This window comes from Dicentrarchus labrax, unplaced genomic scaffold, assembly GCF_905237075.1.
Source record: "Dicentrarchus labrax unplaced genomic scaffold, dlabrax2021, whole genome shotgun sequence".
Taxonomy (NCBI): domain Eukaryota; kingdom Metazoa; phylum Chordata; class Actinopteri; family Moronidae; genus Dicentrarchus; species Dicentrarchus labrax.
This window is the reverse complement of record NW_026136723.1, coordinates 2,496,065-2,515,668: the sequence shown is the minus strand read 5'-3', so window position 1 is coordinate 2,515,668 and position 19,604 is coordinate 2,496,065. Positions and strand designations below refer to the sequence as shown.

General features: G+C 37.7%; 2 protein-coding genes across 5 annotated transcripts; both read left to right on the top strand.

The window, feature by feature from the left end:
• Nucleotides 1–105: 105 nt before the first annotated feature.
• On the top strand, nucleotides 106–4,609 carry qrfp (pyroglutamylated RFamide peptide). 2 transcript variants are annotated; one of them, XM_051390977.1, is made up of 2 exons: nucleotides 106–1,372; nucleotides 3,550–4,609. In XM_051390977.1, exons 1-2 carry the CDS (start codon nucleotides 1,367–1,369, stop codon nucleotides 4,138–4,140), a joined length of 597 nt encoding a protein of 198 aa, XP_051246937.1. In that variant the 5' UTR covers nucleotides 106–1,366; the 3' UTR covers nucleotides 4,141–4,609. The 2 variants fall into 2 exon arrangements, with proteins under 2 accessions (XP_051246937.1, XP_051246938.1); XM_051390978.1 differs by having other exon boundaries at nucleotides 106–1,536.
• A 1,974-nt stretch (nucleotides 4,610–6,583) lies between these two features.
• LOC127358033 (BOLA class I histocompatibility antigen, alpha chain BL3-6) lies at nucleotides 6,584–18,519 on the top strand. 3 transcript variants are annotated; one of them, XM_051390884.1, is made up of 11 exons: nucleotides 6,584–6,754; nucleotides 11,125–11,397; nucleotides 11,731–12,021; nucleotides 12,128–12,412; nucleotides 12,950–13,075; nucleotides 13,491–13,508; nucleotides 14,173–14,214; nucleotides 14,547–14,579; nucleotides 15,364–15,396; nucleotides 15,666–15,713; nucleotides 16,759–18,519. In XM_051390884.1, exons 1-11 carry the CDS (start codon nucleotides 6,682–6,684, stop codon nucleotides 16,848–16,850), a joined length of 1,314 nt encoding a protein of 437 aa, XP_051246844.1. In that variant the 5' UTR covers nucleotides 6,584–6,681; the 3' UTR covers nucleotides 16,851–18,519. The 3 variants fall into 3 exon arrangements, with proteins under 3 accessions (XP_051246844.1, XP_051246846.1, XP_051246845.1); XM_051390885.1 differs by lacking the exon at nucleotides 6,584–6,754 and adding an exon at nucleotides 8,980–9,165; XM_051390886.1 differs by lacking the exon at nucleotides 14,173–14,214.
• Nucleotides 18,520–19,604: the final 1,085 nt, after the last annotated feature.

Below are 19,604 nucleotides of genomic sequence, written 5' to 3'. Positions count from 1 at the left end.
AGTTTCCTCTTTGTGCAGCACACTCAGTGGCTCATCCTCCCCGCACATTACACATAGAGTTTAAATGATTAACCGATTAATCAATTAACTGATCAACAGAAAATGAACTGGCAGCTAATCAAATAATCCCTTTATTCTACTGTGAAGATTTTATAATTTTCTTTGTCTTTGTTGTCGTCTTACATTCAGTGTCTCTCACAGACACATATTGTGTATAGCTGAGGTCTAACAAACTTTTTTAATTTGAATTCTGCCGGCTCCTGGCTAATCCAGACATGGTCAAAGAAAAAGGGGCCATGCCCTTAATTATGCATAACTTTAACTCTTAATATAATTCAAACAGATGAGTTGTGCAAAACGTCACCATCGGGGCAGTTTTCATGAACGGGGAAACACCAAAACCGTTCTTTGTACCAGGCTGTAAACATTGGCCATTTTAAAATGGGGCCTTACGGAGATTAACTTACTCATGGAGTCAGCCTCTAGTGGCTGTTAGAGGAACTGCAGTTTTTAATACTTCCTTGTTGGCCATGAAGGTTGCCACTTGATGAGAACAAACAAAACAGCGACCCACTCCCACATATTGCCCCATAGTGCTACTATTGGTCAGAAACTCAGGGTTCCTTTAGTCTATGAAGTAATCAACAGATTAAACCAGAATGAAAATATTAATTAGTTGCAGCTGTTATTGTGTGTTTAAAATCTGACTGCAGAGAGAAATCAGGACACCAGACATGACACTCAATAGTAAGTTTACTCTGAAACAGTTCATGTGCATCAGTAATCATTTAATCTCCTAGAACTAACAAACTGTTATTTTGATTGTCTGCTCGTCTGACTGCATTTCTTGACCTAATTTTAGAGATCCCGAGTTCCCAGCTGTTGATAATGGACACAACTACCAAAATAAGTTATAATAAACCAGAATTCTCAGCCTCTTCCTCCAGCCTTTATCTGTCCTGATACAAATTCAAAGAGCATCCTAAAATAGCCTGAAGGTGGAAGTCATTACAGAATAAAACACCCAGACAAGGCCTGCAGATCCTTTGTCATATAATTGGTGGCAAATTAAGTTGGAAAGCGTTGTTTGAGTGACTGATGGTTTGTCAATACTTAAAATCCCTGACAGACATTCTTTCAGGTATGTCTGCGTTTTCCCAGCAAGACGACCTTCATGACGACCACAATGACAAAAGAAACCGCAAACTGCCCCTTGTCTTTCTCTCCCTGTCATCCACTCCCCCCCCCCTCTCCTGGAGACCTTCTGTCCTCAGAAGCATCTTAATGAATTGGCTGCTTCCTCTGTGAATTGCCTCCCCAATCAAGGAATTGGCGATAATTATGGCAAGGTTTCTCAGCTGAAAGAATGAAGGTAATGACGGCTGACTTTGCGTGCGTCAGAGGGGTGAGGGACCAATGGGTGACAGCAGCCTGTGACCTGAGGGTGGCGGGGTGGGAGGACGGAGGGCATGCAGGTTTTAAAAAGGTCAGAGGCAACGAATGTCATAGAAGATACAGCAAGTTGGACAACGCAAGGTAAGGCGAGAATTTGGGACGCAACTAATCTGAATTTTCTTCTGTTTGACTTTCTTTTGTTCTGTGTTGGTGCTAAAAGATAAAGTGAATAATTTTGTAATAAAGCTTTTTGGGTTATTTTGTATATTTTTTCACTTCTGAGAAAGTGTTAATGACAGGATCCAAAAAATATGAAGAAGTTTCTCAGTGATGCATTTTTGCAGAAGAGAAAATAAGTTGAGAAAACTCATAATTTCAAGGCAACTGTTGACTACATTTTCAAGTCAAACTTTTAAATAAACTAATGATAATGATAGTTTACTTCTCTTCTTTAGAAAAACTTGAATCTTTAATTTTTCAAACAAGAGAAATCTGTGGGGGGTGACAACAAAAGTAAGGTTGTAATGAGTTATTTTTTGGGGAATAACTGTTGTTACTGGGGAAAGTAATGTTATTACTGTATTGTGTTACTAACCAATGCTGGTTTTGAGAAAAAGGTTATTTTTTATTTTATCTCGAAATGTTCCGGACTTTATTGTGATTGTAGCTGCGTTGGCAGGTAAACAGGCAACTCATGTTTATTGATTTTGGACTTTTGGCAACGTTGGCAGAATATCTCAAAAAACAGATTTGAATGAACTTTGGTGGAAAGTTTGGAAATGGGGCAAATTGTTGGTATAGTTCCTGAACCTTAAGATGAAAAAACCTAAACAGATATTTTTTAAACCGATTTTATCCAATCCTGCACAATTGTAACTACATTTAGATGATTCCTCCATAAAGATTTGCCTTCATCAGTCTCTTCAGGAAGTTGCGATCACAACAGCAAATTCAACCAGTCCCTGTGATTTCTGTGCAATCGTGCAATTTTGTCCAAGACCGCATATTTTCCGCAACTTTGACCAATCATTGTGGTTTCCTGCAAGTTTCACCAATCATAGCAGATCATAGCAGTCCTCTGTGCAAAATGTTGAGCCATAAGCCACCAAATTACTATAGGTGTGAGTCTTTAGGTATCTCACAATCTGATTTATTTTGTTTCTTGGTGTCATGATTCAGTACCTAGGGGTGCTGATTTCAAGATCTCCTGCAATCCACGTGTGCTCAGAAAATCGAACGAGACATGTCAACCTTGTTCTCCCCAGGATATTGTAGAATCAAAAGTGCACCCAAATGAGATGGAAATGGCTGAATATCTTGCGGGTCCATTTTAGCTTGGCTACCGACTAGGTTAGCAGCGACTCACCAGTAGCTACTACGCTGCTTGCTGTAACTGTGTTTTATGAAGGCGGGAAAGGTCCCACGGCAAGTAAACATTTGAATTAAATATTTTAAAAAATGGATTTTTGTAATTTGTGAATCCATTAAAAATCATAAAAGAATTGCGATTCTTACGTGAATTGATTTTTGGGAACAAGTTGATTTTTTATTAATCACTTCACAACATTAATCGCCCCGCCTTTCATTGGCTTAAATCACTGAACTCAACCTGTCTTTCTGTAGCTCAGGCCTCAATTTGAGACATGCCTTCGATTCTTTGTACAAAACTCTTGTTCAGCAAAGACAGGAATTACTAATAAATTGTCTATTTAAACCAGTGTGAATATAACTTTAAATTAATCATTTGTTGGTGCTCATGGTTTCTGTAAAAGGAATCAAATTATTAAATTGTGGAGAATCTAACGACAAAAGAGGTTTTAAACATCCAAAGAACTTCTATATAATCCTGACCAGGCCTCTAATTGAGACATGCCATTAATGTTTCAAAATGTGTAGCCACACCAGGCTAGTAAAAGAGACCTGCTTCTAATTGGGACCCTGCTTAATTTAAGTTTAACGGAATACAAGAAAAACATTGCAACATATTTTAAAAAACAAGATTTTAGAAAACCGCCTATGAAATCAGCCATATTAAGCTGCAACAATCTGACTGCAGACATATATATATAAATATACATATATATGTATATTTATCATTCACAGCTCACTTTGTGTATTTTGATACAGTCACAAACTACTTCTTTCTATTTTCAGATGAGACTTTCTTTCCATCTCGGTGCCTCACAGCTCACCTTCCTCTCCCTTGCCCTCCTCTGCCCCGCCCCACGGACTGTCGCATCGTACCCCCACTCTCCCACCGCCCTCCTGCCCGCCGTGGACGTACCTGACCTGGAGGCCGCTCTGCTGCACCTCCAGGCTGCTCTGGACGACCAGACACACGATTGGCTCGTCCAGCCTGACGCTTGGGCCGAGTGGCCTCAAGACCCCCGGCCGGCCCAGCTGGAGCCTGGGGAGGAGGAGGAGCAGGAGGAGCAGGAGGAGGAGGGGGAGGATCTGCCATGGGAGGAGGAAATACTACTGAGGGCCCAGAGAGGAGACCTGGTGGGCCAGCCGCTGTCACCCTTCCCCAGGGATCACTCTCTTGAGGGTGCACACTATCAGGAGGGAGGAGAGGGGGAGGACGGAGGGAGTAGGAACGAAGCTCTGACCTCCTTCGCTGGAGGACTCCAAGCTGTCAGCCGGGAGAAAGGAGGATTCGGTTTCCGCTTCGGGAGGAAAAGATGGACTGACAGGGGATGGATGAATGAAGGGAGGGGGAGCACAGAGGAGAATAAGTGGAAGTGATGAGGAGAGGGTCTCAACAGGGAGCGAAGATGATGGGAGATAAAGAGGGTGAAACTGAAACAGGCTTCTTTCCATGTGAGGGTGGTGATACACTCAGCAATTTTCTAGGCAGCAAAGATGGCTTCCAGCAACAGGCAATACACAGCGATGCACAGTATTTAAATAAGTCACGGCAACCAAAAGTTGCTGGAAAAGTTGCCCAGTGGATCACTGCTTTGAAAACAAGAAGCAGCACAAGGTTTAGGGCAGGTTGCACTTTAGTTTTAGGAAAGACTTGATAGAACAGGAGGAAGAAAATAAAGAGATAATATTTAAAAAAGACTTTCTCCCCGTGTTTTAATCCTCTGAGCACAAAGAAAGCAGCGAGAGACTTATTTTTTAGTGACTGGATGTACAGAAATGAATGTTCAATCATGTAAATGTTAAAGTAACAAGTGTAATAATAAATGTACATAGATATATACCGGAAGTAGGCGTTTGTACATGTGTTAATTTGTCTGGCTTGAATATAAGCAATGAATAAAGAGTTGGGAGGCGCAGACTGTAACACTAAACTCTCAACACAGAGTTTGGGGTCGATGGTTTGATTCCTTTAAGTGTCGTCAGACATAACACACAAGGAAGAAGCATTCAGATCCCTTACTACAGTAAACGTACTAATATCACGCTGTAAAAGTATGTAATCAGGAAAAAGTGCTTAAATTAAAAGTATAAAAATGTCCCCTGTGACTGTTATAGTATTATATATGATGTCCTTAGATTATTCTGACTCGTGTATTAATGTAAAAGCAGGATTTTACTGTTTGAGGTGGAACTTATTTCAGACTGCAACTGATGTTTGATTAGATTTATTAATCCACTGATTGATTGTTTGGTTTGTAAAAATTCTGAGAACAGAGGGACGTTCAAGAGCTCAAAGTGACACCGTTGAAATGCTCGAACCAACAGTCCAATCCTCAAAGTTACTACAGAAAGACATTATTAAACAAAAAGCAGCAAATCCTCAGATTTGGGAAGTGTTATTACATGAAAAATGACAAACAATTATCAAACATTTGCTAGTTCTGGGCTCTGGTACATTTTCCTGATTACACTTACACAGGCTGATGTACTTTTACAGACAGCAGCAACAAGGAACTTTCATTTTGTGTTGATTCTGGCGCCCCCTGTGGACAAAGTCGAGACAACTCTAAGTGCTTTACAGAGTTCACGAGCAAAAGCACAAAAAAAACAACAAAAAAACAAGTGATAAAAACAATAAAATCATACAGACAATCAATAAAACAAACTAGCAATTGATTAAAGAGATTACATTCATTAAAATAAACAGGTCTTAAGCTTGGATTTGAAAGTAGTCAGCATTGTTTCAAGTTGTAGTTCCTAACCTGGACGTCATCGACATATTTAAATAATTATGAACTCGGCCTACATTCGAAAAAGTTAAAACAACCAAAGAGCTAATAGAACAATGAGACAGAGAATTTTTGAAAAAGTGTCAGGAAAACTCATCTTTGATGCTCACAGGAATAATCTGCTCCAATTCGTTTTACAAAAACTTCCTGTTCACTATTTGGGTTATTGTATGAGTTGTTCTGTACTGTTATTGTTATTATGGTGACCAGGTGTCCCACTTTGTGTGGGACTGCACACCATTTTTATCCCTTGTCCCACAGCCCACATACTCAGACAATGGGCCTCTACCAACAAAATGGTATCGTATTTTGTAGCTTTTCTTGTTATATTTGCTGAAACTTTCACTATATCCTGAGAGTAGTACACGAGACAGATAATCTGTGAAAAAAATCTACTTTAAAAATATACACAGTAGGTCTAGAAAGAAGAAATGTAAATGTAAAGTTAAGTAAATTGTGTAATCTAACAATGGCCGGGGACAAGAAAACACAAAATTTGTCAAAAAAGAAGCATAGTTTGTCAAAATTATAAAAAAAACTACATAGTACAAACAGAAAATTGTATAAAAAGGAAATAATCTGCTCAAAATTCATCCAAATCTCTGGTTTTCGAGTTCACCGTTTGGGATTGATATGAAATATCCATACAATATATCATTTAATCAGTATAAATGATAAATAAATGATAGAAAATGGGGCCACTTGAGGAAAAAGGTTGGGAACAGAGTGCTCTGATTGGTTGTTTCCTTCCAGGTAAGGTGGAGTCTTGCAAATACATCAGGAGGAAACCGTTAAAGTGTCAGCAAATATGACAAAAAGTTATAATTGTTTTATATAAAAGTTACAAACTGCAGCTTTAAGGTAAAATATTGGGAACCACTGAATATAAAGAATGTGAATACTTCCTCCACCACTGATGATAATGTACACTGTAATAACACTTTCGTTTCCTGCCCTCTTACCCAAACCTCTTGTGTTGTAATCTGCCTAGCAACCAGGCCAGCGACCCGGTTCTGAATTATCTGATTGGCTCATTATCTCCCACTGTGTTCCGGCAGCAGGCCGCACTTCTCTCGTCCGGAGCGGTTATTTTTTAATCTTTTATCCGAAGTTTTGTCGTGTAACCGCCATGAATCCACCAACAGCCTGGATATTTCTGTTCCTGCCACTACTGTGGTTGAATCTGGATCCAGCTGTAAGCGGTAAGTTCCCTGTCTGTGTGTCTGTGAGGCGGGAGGAGGACGAACGTTGTACCGGCCAGTTAACGTCGGTTAACACCAACGGTTAAAAAACTAACGGTCAAAAAACCAACGGTCAAGACGTTAACGGCTCCATGTCGTATCTAATTTCAGTCATATGGATTTATTTTTAGTGTTTTTAGTATTTTTTAGTAAACAGGCGACGTGAACCGATCCTTCCCTGTCTCACGTGTCAACATCTGACTTCTGTCTGTTCTGTTTTGGGCCTGTCCATAAACTATATCCATAAATATAACCGTTAGAAACTGTTTATTTTCTATTGCTAACTTAATACTCCTTCATGTTGTTTCACAGTGATATTAATGTCAGGAACTAACGCTGTATTATTATATAATGTTAAAAGTAAACACATGAAAAGTCATTTAAAAAGCCCTTAAAGTAGTTCCTGTTAACACAACAGAGTCAAATTAAATCCTTATTACAGACTTTATTTTGAAATTACTTCATTGTAGACAGTTAAACTAACGTTATATCAATATTACAGACTTTATTTTGAAATTGCATCATGGTAGATGGTAATGCATTTTCATTCCACAGCACTGAAAAGATGCATGAAAACATTTATAATTCTAACTATTCAATATAACAAACTTCATTTTCTTATTTATTATGTTATATTCCTTATAAAAAATAATTGGTTTGGTCACTTTAAGTCAGCCTGGCCTGTTGTGTTACAGACTTCCTTTCTTTAGATTGAGGCCTACATTGGTCCCACAGCTGCGACCCAACGATGAACTTTATCTTGAACCACATAAGGAGACGCTGCAGTCGTGGTGCGTTCACGGTACTTGTCAGTGTAAACTTTAAGGTGGAGCAACTGTAGCTGTGGTCAGAGAGAGCTCAAAGAGTCTGGAAATGGCTGCAGAAGAGTTTTTTTGACAAAGGATACAGAAAATATAGGATATATATATATATTTGCTAATTAAGATAAATCTAGTGACTACTGTAACAATAAATCTGTAGAATATATAAAATAAATGAAGAATAATGAAAATAATGATGGAAAGCTGGGCAGTCTTTACTTTGTAGAAGCTATAAACAGCTAATATTCGGTGTTAATTAGTGACATTAACGTTTGTTCATTCACCAAGTACGTGTACAATTAGATATAAAATAAGAAAACATAGTAAAACAATTATTTTAAAGATTTTTTTAAAGCTAAAATGAAGAATATTTAATTGTTCCAGCTTCTTAAGTGTGAGGATTTGCTGCTAGTTTCTGATAATTTAATATATTTTGGTTAGATCCTTTTCTGACCTTTTTATAGAGCAACTGATTTAAGATTGACACATTCACAAAAATATGTGTACACCTGCATTTTAAGGGGAATTAAATGTACACAATGTGCAGTCACAGAGTTGTTCAGTGCATTGGCCCTTTTTCATAGCAGACATTTGTTGTAACAACTAATAACAGCGGCTTTGATCTATAAAGGTGTCCCAGTCTATTGGAGGGTCTGATCAAATGTACATAATGTGTACATAGATCAGTATAGCTTATAGAGAGCTGTAGATAGATAGATAGATAGATAGATAGATAGATAGATAGATAGATAGATAGATAGACTTTATTAATCACAGAAGGGAAATTGGGTTGTCATAGCAGCCAGGTACATTTAAATACAATAAAATACAACAATAGAATAAAATACTGAAGTAGAAAAGATAAATAGGTAAGGTGCAAAGAAGTTGTAGTTGCAAGATGGTGGTAATAGCACTGATGATATGAAGGTAGTGTTATTGTTAATAACAGTATATGATAATAATAATAATAATTATATGTATATATATGATGACTGAACAGATATACATGTATACACAAAGATATAATAATTAATATTGATATAATGTAGATATGTGTCATATATTCCACCTGTGCAAGGTGTGCATACATACATAATGTGATATTTACACAATATAGATATATATATATATATATATATATATAATAGGTCCTGTAACAATAAACTACAATAAAATGTTTATTTTTAATTAAGATTTTTTGGTGTTTCTGCTGTAAAACGTGAGAAACCCTGATTTGAACGAAGGGAAGGTGAAGTACAAACTATTTCATGTATTTATAAAGTTTGTATGCTTAGTTTCGTTTGTCAGCCACGTGAACGTGAACGGAATTCGTCACAGCGTATGTAATTTACGGAGCAGCCCCTGAACGCAGCACAGAGTCAGAGACAGGAGCAGGCGGATGTTTATCGCGGGAGGACACAGTGAAACAACACGGTCCAACTATTCGACAAAACTCGAGTCTTTTAGAGACTAAACGAGTCCTGGTCGAAGGGAAAATGTATTCGGTGTCGGTGTTGGTCCTCCTGGGGGTCGGACTGACGGTCCACGGCGGTAAGTTCGAGTCTGTGACCCGTTAATGTGAGTCCGGTTAAAAGCGAAAGTAAAAAGAGAAGTTGTGACGTCGTTTAAATTCGCACTTGTTTTTCACTTTAAAATGCTTTTATTTTGGTAATGTGAAGGTCCAGGACTTCAAAACAACAAAGAATAATTAATTTAGTCTCTGTGTGTACAAGGTGTCAGTAAACAGTTTATTTATACAGATATTTATCTGTGTGTGCTTTTGTGTTTAAAATACTTAAAAGCTAAAAACAATATTATATTAATGCTAAAAGTTACGGTTATTCTCAGAATTAATTAATCGTTTTTAAATGCCTTTAAAATTTTATTTATTTTTATTGTTATTATTTATTTTTTATTATTTTGAGTTGAGTTAGTTTACAGAATGTGTTTCAGTTTAGTTTTTATTGTTTAAAAATGTTAAGCTTTTGTTAGTTTTAGTTTTTTTATTTATTTAACAAGTATAGACTAAAGATAAAACTTTATTGTCCCCGAGGGGAAATTTGTCTTGGGCACAGTTTGTTGCTTAAAGTTCAAAGTTCAGTATCTGTATTACAGTACAACCACGCAGAGTCACAATAAACAGGAACCAATGCTCATTCTCATTCTTGTGTCCACTAAAGGTTTCAGTTTTGGGGTTTTTATAGTCTAGTTTGGATTTAATTTCACTAAACTAAAATGCTCAGAGGGGATTCCTTAAGACAAAATCACCTCAAACTGCTGGTCTGTGGTCTAATGTGCATTGTGGGGGGCCTGGACGTTAAACAGTTTGGGAACACTGCTCTTAAAGCTCAATGCAATGTCTAAATCGTCGAACTAGCAGTCCAAAACATATCAGTGGAACTGAACGTTGTGGGAAAGCTGAGACTAAAAACAGGTTGGTAGACATGTTTGAGTGTTTATTGCTCCTGAGCTCCAACCTTTGACTGAGCCGGTCTGACAGCATTGTTCAGATATCTCTGTCACGATGAGCACAGTCATAACAAAACTGGAGCTCAGTGCCGATGTATTATTGGATGTTACGTAGGAGGAAACGTGGTCCACCTGGACTACAAGACGCTAATAATAATGTACATTCATTCTTCTTTCATTGTTTGGTACAGAACCCAACGAATGTCACATCATACTGATTTTAATAGTTTTTGTCCGTGAAAATAAAATTTAAAAAATCATATCGCAATATCCATGAACAATAATCGCAATATGATTTTTCTTTTTTTTCTTTACCGTATCGTTGAAACCACAAGGCTTTACAGGAAGTCACACAGGAAAAGACACTTCCGTTTTGATCCGTACACTGTGTACAGAGGTTGTGCACCAACTCGTGTGTCACTTCATTCGAGTAGACATTTTAAGGTTTCCAGCCTTCATGCAGTCAGTGTGTTTCGGTCTCTGAGGGCTGCCAGAGTGTGTGTGTGTGTGTGTGTGAGCACGTCGACTGTGGCTGAACAGAACTCGTGTGTCACTGCTGGAGAACGGAAGCTGTTGTTGCACTGCTGGTTAGAGCTGAGACAGTTAATAGATTTAATAAACATTTATTTGTGCTAATTAATTCATTGCTTAAGTTAATTGGCAAGTAAATGTTTGTATTAAAATAGTAATGTAATAAAAATGCTTTTGTATTATGAAAATCTAGACTGAGTCCAGCAGCCATATTGTCACTCAAATCCGAAGTTCTTGGTCTGTTCATTCACAACTAACGAGAAATGCACCACTAACAAAAAAACAAATATAAACAACAATAACTAAAGTTTTGCGAGGTTTAAAATGAAGTGAAAAGAAACATTTGTTGAGCCTGTTAGTGCAAGCTTTTATATAAGTTCCCTAAACATCATTAGGTCTCTGGTTCAGAACATTCCTTACTTTGCCAATAATGAAGCCAATGTTGAGGGATTATCTGATCTTCCTGGTTTAATAAATACCTGTCTATCTTTCTACCTGTGTGACTCTCAGAGATCCATTCCCTCACTTACATCTACACGGCCTTCTCCAAACCTCCCGGTCTCCCGGGCCTCCATCAGTTCACAGCCATGGGTCAGCTGGACAACAAGATGATTGATTACTTTGACAGTGACTTGCAGAAGAAAGTTCCCAAACAGGACTGGATGGATAAGCGACTGGCTGCAGATTACTGGGAGAAAGGCACACAGTCCCGCCAGAGCAAGCAGCAGTGGTTCAACGTCAACATCGACATTCTGAAGAAACGAATGAGACAGAACGACTCGGGTAAGATCCATGAAATGTGAAGGACCAGGACTATTTTCTGATGATCTTGACATTGAAATAAACAAACATAATTATCAGTAAATGCTCCAGCACAAAATGTATATTAATAATTATTAATTATTAATATTAATTAATAATTATTAATAATTATTAATTATTAATATTACTGCTAATCTGATTAAATCACTAGCAAGCAAAGTGGTCCTAAGCAGCAGCTGGTGTTACTCTTTAAAACCACAAATATTAAAATGTGATCCAACTCAGCCTGTATTTATCAATTTCCTTGCTGTCTCTCACTTCTTTCACTGTCCTGCTCTTACCTCTGGTTTTCAGATATCCATGTTCTTCAGTGGATGCACGGCTGTGAGGGCGAAACCCAGCCCGACGGCACGATGAAGTTCAGACGTGGGAAGGACATGTACAGCTATGATGGACATGACTTCCTGGCCTTTGACGACACCCATGAAGTCTGGGTTGCCCCAGTTCAAGAGGCACAGGAGACCAAGAGAAAGTGGGATGAAGTCCAGGTCCTAAAAGAATACACCAGAGGCTACCTGGAGAACGAGTGTATAGATTGGTTGGGCAAGTTCGTGGGGTACGGGAATAAGGAGCTGAAAGAGGCCTGTACGTACGACTGATGGTCGTTTCTGTAGTTTTATATTCATTGTTAGAAAATAATTGATGGTAACATTAATCAAATATTAAGTCACTTCACGGTTTCTCTTTCCAGCTCCACCTAAAGTTCACATGTATACAAAGAGCAGCCGTGTTGAGACAAACGTCTTTATGGTGTGCTGGGCCACAGGATTCTACCCAAAAGACATCATCCTGAACATCAAGAGAGACGGCCGTGTTCTGGACGCCATGGACGGACTGATGACCTCAGGCGTTCGACCAAACGGAGACGAGACCTACCAGAGAGTTGACAAAGTGGAGATTTTGAAGAGCGACCAGGCAAAATACACTTGTGAAGTGCACCACCCGGCATCTGGGTTACGTGTTGAGGACGTTTGGGGTAAGAAAAGTTTATTCATTGTGTTGGTCACTTTTGTATTGGACATTTTTATTTATAAAGTTTATGCTGAAGCCCCAAGGAAGCCCCAAGACTAGTTTGCACCTTTATTTTAACTTTTTTTTGTATCCATCATTTCCTGTTCAGAGCACTGAGAGCATACAGAGCTCACAAGTGAGAAGACAGAATTTTTATAATCCTTTCTTTGGGTTCTTGGTGGCTCAGGAGTTAGAGCGGGCTGACCACTAATCAGAAGGCTGGCAGTTTGATCCCCAGTTCCTCTCTGCATATTGAAGTTCTTGAACAAAAGGATGTTAAAATATTTTGAGAGGAGAAACAGCAGATCATCAGTTGTTTAAGTTTTTTAGGGTCAGAAATTTCTCACAAGCACCAATGTTACTTTAATGCAATCAAACTGCAGCATTACTGTCACTTCACATCTACATTTTCATAACTTCAACACCATAGTAAATTCAACCTAAGAAATGATGTTGAAAGTGAAAAGAACATCAATCTAAAGTGAGTTTTTCTGTGTTTTAGATCATACACTTCCGGAGGAGTCTGGAGGACCTGGACCTATCATTGGTGGTGTGGTAGTGCTCTTGCTCGGGGTCGGGATCGGGATCGTGGCTGTGCTGCTCGTCTTGTTCAAGAGAGGCATTATTGGTAGGTCTAACATTTTAATGTTGTCTTCTCTCAACAAAAAGATACCAGTGGAGTGGAAGATGTTTGGTTTTATATTCTGTAAAAGTAAATACAGAGACCATTTAATTCCACAAAAATGGTCCTCTTCCAATAATAATATATAGTAGTATTTATTCCCATAAGCCCTTGTTGCTTATCAGGTGCAACATCTGTTATTATTTTATGACTGACATCATGAGGTGTTCAAAGGTCACATTGAATATCAGTCCTGTCAATCATTAAGTGTTTCTTATCTTTAATTCAGTGAACTGAAAGTTGAGCTTACAGTCTCAAAACTCTAAATGACACAGTTCCACACACAGTTATGTGCCTCACATTGACTGCATCTAGCATCAGTGACACATTTTAACATTGTCTGTTTGTTTTGGTTTTTCAGGTGGAGCCCAGAACAAAGGTAACTTTCTATTTATCTATATATTTTCTATTTCTCTTAAAGTCTTAAGATATATATGGCATATGGCTGAGTATTTTTCTTATAATTCAAACCATCACTATAATAAAACCAATCCAGTGCTGAGTCTGTCATCACTGTACTCTGTACTCTTTTGTGGTCAGATACTGGAGTACTTGAGCTCTGACACCTGGGTTGGTTAAATTCCCTGAGTTACAGAATGTAATCTCTCCTGTCTCTTATTATCACAGAACAGTGTACAAAACATTCAGATAGCCCCAGAGCAGCACCTTTCATTTATAATATAATAATTACAGTTGTTCATTTAAAGGAGTTTCTGGTTCGTGCTTTGTGACGTAAATGTGCAAAATTAATAAAAAAATCGTAATAGCAATATGATATAATATATAAGTGCAATATGCAAATCACTAGAGCAGTAATGTTTTGATAAAGGCAATGTGTGACAGACAGCATTATAATGAAGTACTATAGAGCTGCAGAGGTGCTCTGGTCTCAAATCTTACTTTTCAGATTTAATAAAACAAATTTCACATCATCATGATTTTAATACTTTTTAGTGAAAATTTAATTTGTGATGCAAAAAGGGAAATTCCCACATAATCGAGTTTTAGTAAATTAACAAAATTGTTTTTACTTTTCTTTGCAGGGTCAAAAGACTCTCTCAACAGCGACTCCACTGCTGGCTCTGGTAAGTATCTTTGTAGACTGATTGACAGCTTTCACTGATCAGGTTTACACCTTGAGGATTACTGGGCAGCTGGGATGTGTAAGAACCAGATTGGCATTGGTATCAGCAGATAATCAATATTTAAAGATTGGGATCAGGACCAAAAACTGGATCATTGTTGGTTTTGATCATTTCATGTGATTTTTAACAAGTAAAATACCAACAGCAACCTGGTCCTTTTACTTAGCTCAACTGTACAGTGAACTTCACATCGACTATTTCAAACCTATCTAAATGGATAAAAATAGTTGGTTCATTTTCTGATTGTTTTTTACCTTTGTCTTTATTAACAGGGGCACCACTTAAAGAAGTATCCATTAGCCACAGTAAGTGCTTTATTACATTTTATTCTATATAAGTTAGAAATTTGAATACTAAAGTTTTGAGTGTTTTTGTGCCAATAATATTTAATTCATCAACATGTCCTCATCGAGGTCTTCTGACCAGATTTCAGCTGGAGCCAGTAGGGGGCACTATGATCTTATTTTTCAGATTTAATTAAACAAATTTCACATCATCAGGATTTTAATAGTTTTTGGTAAAACAATTAATTTGTGATGCAAAAAGGAAAATTCCCACATAATCAAGAATCGCAATATCTGTCAAAAGCAGGCGGTGGCTCCTCTGGCGGCTCCAGTAAGTATCTTTGTAGACTGATTGACAGCTTTCACTGAGCAGCTTGAGGATTACTGGGCAGCTGTGATGTGTAAGAACCAGATTGGCATTGGTATCAGCAGATAATCAATATTTAAGGATTGGGATCAGGACCAAAAACTGGATCATTGTTGGTTTTGATCTTTTCATTTGATTTATTGACAAGAAGTAAAATAGTGAATAACCGCAACCTTCTCCTCACAGTTGGTTCTGCAGTGGCTGTACAGTGTACTGTACAGTGAACTTCACACTACAAAGACTAAATCAAACATACTAACTGTTATCAGAAGAATTTTTTTTATGAAAAAAAAGTGCGGAAAACACAATGCGCATGTGAAAAATATAAATTAAAATCATTTGTGTTCGAGCAAGTTGCAGTCACCAATGTCACGCCCTTTTTTTTTTTTTTTTTTAAAGCTGATATTAAAATTAATATTGTGTTTGTTTGTGTCACAGTCAATGAACAGACAGCTCTCACCAATCGCAAAGGTAAGTGTTAAACATCATAAACATCATTACAGCTGACACTGAAGTTAGGAGGTGCTGTACTTCTGCTGTCGTAGGAAGATCGCTAACAGTTCATGTGTACGAGTGTTTAGATGTCACATTGATTAAGACACTGACTCTGACAGCACATTTTATCTTTATTTCCAGTGAGAGAGAGATAGAGAGATAGATCCAAAGCAGCCCAGAAAGCACAGATAGAATATGGATACGTTTCATACTGCATACATTAACTCATTTTATTTTCTTTGCAGGGTCAGATGAGTCGCTTGGCAAACACTCTGCTGACTCTGGCGTCTCCTGTAAGTATCTCTGTTGCCTGATGAAATGTAGCTAATACAAGGAGAGAGAGCGGTGTGGAATCAGCCTATGTAGCATGTTCTGTATTCATTCAGCTATTGTGATGTTCCAGTTTTTGTATTGGCTATATATTAGTGCTGGGCAATGAAAATTCAATAATGAATTCTAAAGTAGTGTATTTCGCACTTGTATTTTAAAAGTACTGCTATATGAATAAAAGTACAATAACATTTGGTTTGCACTTATACACAACTTTACATTTTTAACAGCAGTATTTCCTTTACACAGTAGCAGCTAATACATTTCTTGCACTATCTGTGCTCAGTGTGCTGACTTTATTTGAAAGGTTCCACTGCTGTGCAGCAAAATGTCTGTTTTCATTATAGTTTCCCACTGTCCATCAATATAATGCACTGTAACTCCGAGGTAACTATGGTTACCCAGCAATGTCCAGTAGTCTCCAGTGTGAGCAACAGTTGGTGCACATTGTAACACCGTCACTTTTGTAGTCCTCTCTTTCATAAAACGTGTTCATTGCGATCCTATCTTCCACGATACTAATCGGCCTGCAGTTTGAAGATATCCACTTCAATATAGTATGTGTTAGCTGGTCTTGCTTTTGTTTATGTATACTTCTCCCACACACTGCATCCAACGTAGTCTGCTGAAGCCTCCCTCCCCCTCCTGTGACCCAGGGTTGGTCTGTGTATTCAGAGCCAGTGAGCAACATATATTATATTACAGTGTGCAATGGACTTTCAAAATAATAATAGTAAAAAAAAAAGCCTTAATGGGAAATAAAATAATTGTCGGCGTTAATTCATTAATGCGTTAACACGATAATAACGTGTTAACTTGCCCAGCCCTACTATATATATATATAATATATAATATGTGGATGCAAACCTCACTGCTTTCTGCTTTGCATCACAGTAATTGCATGTACCATAGAAAATACCTGAGAAAGCAGGAGCAGGTAGGCTTCTGTGTTTTTAGTGTCTGTATGTGTCTGTATGTATAAAATAACACTTCTGTTCATCCCTGCAGCCAATGAGGGGAGCAACAAAAACCCCACCCCTGAGACCGCCAGTCTCCTGGAGAGAACTGAAGTGCAGACTGATGCAGCGGAAACAGACTGAAGTGTCTGCAGATAACAGATTTTCCATCAGAGTACATCAAGACTCATCGTAGAACCAAATTCACTATTGGATAGAAACAAGCTGCACAGTTAATCAAATGATTATCAAAATCTCAATATGGTAAAATGCAGTAATCCAAGTTATGAAGGTAAAATGTGTGACATCACATCACAGTCGCAGTATCTGTGAAAATAATGTCTTTATGATGGTCGTCCCGTATCGTGCAGCCTTAATAGAAACTAAAAAGGGGAATTGTAAAAAGACACAATAAGAACAAAGAACTTACATAAGCTCAATAACGTCTCTTCAGGGGTTGAGGGCACTGCCCAACAACTCAATAAGACATTTAAAAATGGGATGAATTCAAGTCACGTTTGAGTAGTGAGCCTAAACTGGGCACTACAAGGGGTCGAAATACTAAAGAGTTAGGTGAGCTTGTTTTGACCAGAGGTCAGAGGTCAGGTGGAGATTTAGGAAAGTGATTGGAAAGAGTCTACAAAAGACTTCAATACATTCAATGAAAAATACTCAAAAGATTATGAAACAATGGATAAAGAGAAAGAAAGGCTGTAAAATAATTAATTTTCTAAGTCTGTAGGACTGCAGTTGGAAACATTTGACCTTTTCTAAGTCCCGCCCCTTTTTGACCTGTCCTCCAATAACAGTTGAGCTCACCTCAGTGAGAAGGTCAGTCAACTTCCTCCTTTCCTGCACTCAGATATGCTATGTGCTAGGCTCATAGACAAGCAGATAATGTTAGCAAAATGCTAAAGATTCATGTGGATTGGCTAGCTAGTTAGATAGCATGTTGCTCCTCTATTTTATCTTTTAACCATCTTCAAACAGTGGTTGTCTTATCAGCATAGATTAGCCTAGCATGTAGCATATCTGAGTCCAGGAAAGGAGTACGTGGGCGGAGCTTAGGAAGGGTCAATTAAAAGAAGCTTTTATTAATTAGTTAGTATATGTGAGTTGTAGTAAATGGGCCATTATTGATCACCAGACCTGCCTGGATTAAAAACAAGTGAATTCTGAGTGAGTGATTTATTGATCATTTAATTCTCTGATGTGTGTACATTTTTTATTACTATTAAGTTTATATGTTGTGTAGCCACACCAGGTTTTTAAACGAGACCTGCGTCTATTAGGGACCCTGCTTTTATTGGAAGTTTTACATTAAGTTTATGGTAAAAATCTGTCCTGATGCTATTAAATAATAACAAATACATTTGAAATTTTTCAAGTTTAAGTTGATGCTGTTTAGAGAAGCAATGAGTTACTTTAAACATTTGGGGAATATCGTGGTGACCAGTAACCATTCTTTATGCTTTATGTGCCTTCAACCTTCATACTTTGAGCTTTTATATTGTTGACACATGGAAGTATTGTTCTCCGGCTGTTTCTCTCTGTCGATCTAAAAGTGCACTCCAGGTTATAAAACAGTGAAATATTTCTATCAAATATCAGTTTGTCTAATAAATGTGTGTAAAGATTGTTTGTGATAATGCGGATTGTAAGACTGAACTGAAGAATATCTGATATTTTTAGCTTCTGTCTAAAAAGTTTGAATGAGTTGAATCATAAATATTTCACTGTAAATCCATGTGCCAATAAATTAATGCTGATTTTATCTTTTAAAGGACAAAGTTAATAAAGCCCTTGCCCTGTTTTCTCCTGTCTTTCTATCTGTGGATTGTTGTAATGGAGAAGTTTGAATTGTAAGATAAAGATTACCTTTGATGAAATGAAGGTTTGATGAGCTGTGCTGTTGTAGTAGTAATAATAATAATATAGTATATAATAATATAGTATATAATAGTTAACAGCAGCTTTTCTAACAGAAATATTGATTCATGTTGCAGCGTTTTTAGGGCTGCATAATTGATGGAAATATGTCTAATTGCACTATGCAAATGACAGAAGCTGCAATGTTTTTGATGAAGTTAAAATTAAATGTGAAATTAAAATTTGTGACAAACAGCTTTATAATGAGGTACTGAAATGTCTTCCCAACATCAAGACCAACGCATATCAGCCATTACGGGCATAACACGTTTAAACAGACAAGCAAGGGAGACTCAAACCTTTCTGAAGTTCCAGTTAGTTTTGCACAGAAACAGCCAACAGGGGGCTCTGACCTCTGCGGGGGGGTCTCAGCTTTTTTAACCAGTTTCTCCTTATAATGACAAACAGAATCTTAACTGGGGGGTCATTTATCATTAGTCCCATGAGGCTGGTCTTTGGTCACTGAGCTCTTTGCAGGGTTAGAGGTGGATTAAATGTGTAACACTGACAGCTAGTGTTTAAAAAGAGAACTGCAATCTAAATTCAGAATATTGCAGCATGATGTCTCCCCACGTCCTCCTCCTCTGCGGAGAAGCTCACAGTAGCCAGGTTGAGGACACTGAACCTACAGAAGATCATTCCAGTTCGACTTTAACCTGATTTGTGTAATTCATTTACAATAATACTATATATTTTATCTAATAACTGTTAGGAGTAGAAGAAACATTTTTGTACAGTGGGTTCTTTCGATGATGCCAATTTTACCAATATGGGCCACACCCATTCATGCCCTAAAAACATTACACCAGTTTGGATATTTCATCTAATCTTCACCAAAATCCATACATAACATATTTAGATTAAGGAGAACAAGACTTGTAGGTCACTTATTGCTTGTCTGTAATTGGCTATCTTCCTTTTGAAGGTGTGTCATGATGCACTTAACATATAACAATCATATTTTAATGC